The following is a 5098-nucleotide window of genomic DNA, read 5'->3' as shown; positions in this document are numbered from 1 at the left end:
TAAAAACCAAAACTACAGTTAACCAAAAGTGAACAAACGAAATTAAATTAAAAATGATTTAACAAAAAAAAAGGAAAAAAAAAATAATAATAATGATTCGGTTAAGGTGGGTTTTGGGAAACGGAAAGTTTCAGGTTACGCCGGCGACGGTTGAGAAGTCGGGTCGGCGGAAGATGGGATGTCGGGTCCGACCCGGCAACCTTCTAGCATGAAGACGATATCGGACATGGTGGGTCGGTCTAGAGGATCCGGAGCTGTGCAGAGTAACCCGACTTTGACTCCGAGCAAGAACTCTTCCCATTCTGATGATTCGGGGTCGAGTTCAAGCAGACCCGGTTCTAATAACTCCGTGATTTGACCCTTTTGGAGTTGTTTCTTGACCCATTTGACTATGTCTTCTTCGTCTTGAGTGAACATCACTGGTCTTTTTCCGGTGAGTAGTTCGAGCAAGACGATACCAAAGCTGTACACGTCGGATTCTTTGCTTAGTTCCCCTGTTAACACAGCTTCCGGCGAGACGTACCCCAAAGTGCCGACCGTGGTTGATGTGGAGGCCTCGGCTGGGGTGGGGAGAGTGAGACGTTCGAGGCCGAAATCTGATAAATGGGCTTCGAAATCTGCGTCGAATAGGACGTTTTGTGGCTTCACGTCGCCGTGGACTATCGTCGATGTGTGGAGAAAGGCTAAGCCTCTGGCGATCCCGAGTGCAATGAGGTGGCGCATTGGCCAATTTAGGACATGACCGTCTTGGTGAGATGCTTCTTGGAGGAGTGTGGCGAGGTTGCCATTTGGCATGTAGTCATATACCAAGAGCCTCAAGTCTGGTGGTCCGGCATAGTAGCCTCGGAGAACAGTGAGGTTACGGTGCCGAACCCGGCCAAGTGCATCGGCCTCTTTTCGGAACATGTTCTCGTCTAGAGCTCCATCGGGTAGACGCCGAATAGCAAGTACCATTCCGTCGTTGTAACAGGCCTTGAATGCCAATCCATAACGTGTTCTGCTTAGTACATTTTCTTCATCGAATTGCCTAGTTGCCTCAACTGTCTCCGCTAATGTGATCTTGGTGTTGAACATGGTTAGTTTCGGCCCGCCACTGTCAGTGCTTCCTCTGCCTCCACTGGCACCTGAACTGGCTCTCGCCGGACTCCTTTTCTTCTCCCCTGATGCCTTTTGTTTGAGTTTTTTCCGCCATCTCAAGAGGCTGAAAATGTAGAAGCAACAACACAACGCCAGTAAGCAAGCTCCACTGGCGGCCACTACAACTAACAAAATTAGCCTCTTCTTTCTATCTTTATCAACTACGTTCTCACATTTCTTGTCTAATGGCTTTCCACACAAGCGCTGGTTATCAGAAAACGCTGATGGATTGTTGATTCTAGACCCCAGCGTTACCGGAATCTCACCTTCAAGATTGTTTCTCGAAACATTGAAGCTTACCAAACCAGTAAGCAATGACAGATTAGGTGGAATCTTTCCACTCAAGTTGTTAGAAGAGAGATCCAACGTTGTTAGATTTGATAACTGGGCCAATGATGACGGTATGCCACCTGAAAGCGTATTAGAGTTTAGTCGCAGAGCTTTTAAAGATGAGCATTTTGAGATTTCCTCTGGAATTTCTCCTGTTAAATTGTTACCACCCAAATCGAGCTCAAGCAAATGTGTAAGCCGTGACAGATCAGCCGGAATGTGTCCTGTGAAAGAATTCGATTTTAGCTCTAAAACTTCAAGGCCAGAACAATTACCAAGTTCTGGTGTAATCATTCCGGAAATGTGATTATCTGACAATGAGAGAACAACTAAAGACCGAAGAAAACCATAGTTTGATGGAATATGACCTGAGAAGGCATTGGAGCTGAGGTTCAAGAATCTTAGACTCAACAAGCTACTGAAACCTTCAGGAACATCCCCAGACAACTTGTTCTCCTCCAATGCAATAACTTGCAGGTTGGGCAAACCAGAGAGCTCAAATGGCAATTCCCCAGAGAGGTTTTGTTTGCTCAAGTCCAGAGTAGTCAGCCTGAAAAGATTGCCCACGCTAGCTGGGACCCTGCCAGAAAAGCCATTCCCACTCAGATTCAGAACCTTTAACCGGCTCAGATTTCCTATACTCTTAGCAACTTCCCCTGAAAACTTGTTCCCACTGAGATCCAATGAAGTCAAATTGCTCAAATCCACCAGCTCCTCCGGCATTGCGCCGGTCAACAAATTGCTTCTCAAACTCAAAGTCTCCAGCCCTGAAAGATTACGAAAACTCCCCGGAATGGAACCCGAAAAGTGATTCTCCCCAAGAGCTAAAATTCTCAAGCCCGCTAAAGCTCCCAAAAATACAGGGATATCGCCAGTGAAGCGATTCCCTTCGAGATCAAGAACCCGCAATGAGCTACATTTCTCGATACCAGCCGGAACATCACCACTAAAAGAATTATTGGTCAACTTTAGCTCTTCCAACCTTGACATGTTCCCAATCCCAGGCGGAATCAAACCAGAGAAAGAGTTACCAGAAAAATCTAGCCTTGTTAAGGTTACCACTTGGCCTAACCAGGAAGGAAACTCTCCATGTATTCGATTGTGTTGAAGATCGAGAACTTGAAGACTACTAAAGCATTTCCCATTTTGGGGACCAATAATGTCCGTGAACGCATTAAACCCTAGCTGAACGATTCGAAGCGACGCCGTATAGACAGACACATTGCAAAACATTGAAGACGGGACTGAACCAGAGAGAATATTAAGCGAGAGAGAGAGAACCTGAAGCTTCGGCAGAGCTCCAATGGCTGCCGGAATCACTCCGCCGAGCGCATTTCCCTCGACGCTCAAATGCATGAGCGAGGAGCAATTAGCTAGCGCAGACGGCAAAGTACCTACCAAGAGATTGTAATCCAGCCAAAGATACTGAAGCTCTTGGAGCTCGCCAAAACTCGCTGGAATCTCTCCGGCGAACTGATTGTAAGAGAGGTTGACTAGCTGAACCTCCGTTAAGTTCGAGACGCTTCTCGGAATATCACCGGAGAAACCATTGGAGGAAAGATCCAGATACTTAAGCGCCGGCGGGAGATAACCGGGAATGTCGCCGGAAAGGTGGTTCTGCGCGACGTTAAGGATTTGAAGACCAGTAAGATTCCCGATCTCCGGCGGTATATTACCGGAGAAAGAGTTATACTGCAAGAACAACGACCGGAGAAGCGTGCATTTGGAGATAGACGAAGGAATCGAACCGTTAAACGAGTTAGAACGAAGACTCAGCTTCTGGAGCATCCGAAGGTTACCGATATGATCACTGAGCCGGCCACCGAGTTGAAGCCGAGGCAAGCGGAGCTCGGTGACTCTGTTATCGGTACACCCCACGCCTCGCCAGTCACACGGAGCCGAAGGCGTACCACCGTCCCAGCCGCTGAGCGCGCCGAGCGGGTCATGAAGGTTAATCCTAAAGGAAACGAGCGCGTCGATCTCGGCTCGAGTATCGGCGCCCTGTTGGGCGACGCCGGCGCACGATAATAAAAAGGGTGCGCAGAGCACCACCACGAGGAAGGAGAAGAAAAAAGCAACGAAAGCCATTAATTAAAAAGGTCGAAAAAATAAATGGTTTTGAGCTTTGCAGTGGTTAATGATAGTAGTAGGAGTAGTGAGGTTTGGGGGGGTTTAGGTTAAGGGGGAAGGAGGAGGAGTGCGCATAGGGAGCGTAGGTTAGAAGAGAGCGCCGGAGAGTGCAGAGAAACAGAGTGATGGCCATGTTTGTTTGTTTTTATTTTTTTTCTGACCAAAAAAAAAAGAAAATGGCAGAGAGAGTGGGGAATGGGGAAGGAGTGTGGTTGTGGCTTGAGTTCCCTCTCTAAATTCTGAAAACGCTTTGAATAAGCACTTTTTCAAAAACGGCATGTGGCTTGGAGGCTGCTCATATGATAATATGACGTTGGTTGAATCATTGAGCCTTGTGTGAAATGTGACCCCTTCTTATTTTAACATATTTTAGGATTTTGTTCAACAAAAACTTTAATGTATAATAATAATAATAATGGAAATTTCTATGGTAGGGGTTTAGCGGTGGGATTATTTTGTGTTCTCAATCCGTTAATAGTTTTCGGTGTGATTTTTTGTATGAATGTGTATATTGTAATTATTTAGATCATCTTGCAAATTTTCAGAAAATTTCGTATAATTTACAGTGTCAAAAATTAGTTTAAAACAGTATGTTGCATACGTAACTAATTTGTTTATGCGCGTGAAAAATAGTATGTTTGAACCTAGTTTTTGCCACAGTAAATTATTCGAAATTTTCTGAAAATTTGCAGAATGTTCTAAATAACTACAATATACATGATCATAAAAAAATCGCACCAAAAATTATTCACGGGTCGAAAATACAAAAGAGTCACACCAGTAAGACTTTTTTTTAAAGTCCCCACTATAGAATACTCCAATAATAATAAAATTTTGGGTCATCTTCAAATAATTAGAGCACTCTCAATAGATTATGTATAATAACTAAATATAGCTCAAAATTCACAAAATGGTACTTCTTCTAGCAAATGATGTATGATAGCTAAGAGATTTAGTTTATCTATATCAAACTACGTACTATTCATTCTATAAACTTATTTAATTATTTTTTTTACTATTCTCTCATTATTTTTTATTTAAATAAATAATATCTAACAATATAATTTTTAAATATTGCAAAGAGGAATTATAGGGACGCTGATATATGGTGTAATGTAAAAGTTTGTGGTAAAATAAAAAAATGTAGGATTTTAATGAAGTATTTGAAAAATGGAATAGAAAATCTGACGGGAGTGCTCTTACAAATACAATTATGCGTTTTGTACATTTTTAAAAATAAAATAGTATCTTAATTTAACATAAATTATTTTCCACAAATAAAATTTATATGATTTTTTAATTTATTATTAATCAAATTTGAGTTGAGTTATTATTATTATTATATATTGTTATGAGGTACATATAGTGTTTAATACCACATTATGAAAAACTGTAATTAATACAATTTAATTTCGAATCTTACATATTTTATTTAAAATTAAATATGTGAGACTTAATATTAAATTGTATGAATCACGAGTAATATTAGATACTTTAAAGA

General features: G+C 42.1%; 1 protein-coding gene across 2 annotated transcripts; it reads right to left on the bottom strand.

Annotated features, from left to right (window-relative positions):
- Positions 1–3840, bottom strand: LOC133812740 (probable LRR receptor-like serine/threonine-protein kinase At4g36180). 2 transcript variants are annotated; one of them, XM_062246555.1, is made up of 2 exons: positions 1836–3840; positions 1–1691 (listed from the first exon to the last, which is right to left on the bottom strand). In XM_062246555.1, the coding sequence occupies exons 1-2, from the start codon at positions 3553–3555 to the stop codon at positions 136–138; spliced, it is 3276 nt and encodes a 1091-aa protein (XP_062102539.1). In that variant the 5' UTR covers positions 3556–3840; the 3' UTR covers positions 1–135. The 2 variants fall into 2 exon arrangements, with proteins under 2 accessions (XP_062102539.1, XP_062102538.1); XM_062246554.1 differs by having other exon boundaries at positions 1–3839.
- Between the last annotated feature and the right edge of the window lie 1258 nt (positions 3841–5098).

The sequence above is a fragment of the Humulus lupulus genome, chromosome 1, assembly GCF_963169125.1.
Source record: "Humulus lupulus chromosome 1, drHumLupu1.1, whole genome shotgun sequence".
Taxonomy (NCBI): Eukaryota; Viridiplantae; Streptophyta; class Magnoliopsida; order Rosales; family Cannabaceae; genus Humulus; species Humulus lupulus.
The sequence above is the reverse complement of the archived record's forward strand: the minus strand, read 5'-3'. Positions and strand labels throughout refer to the sequence as shown.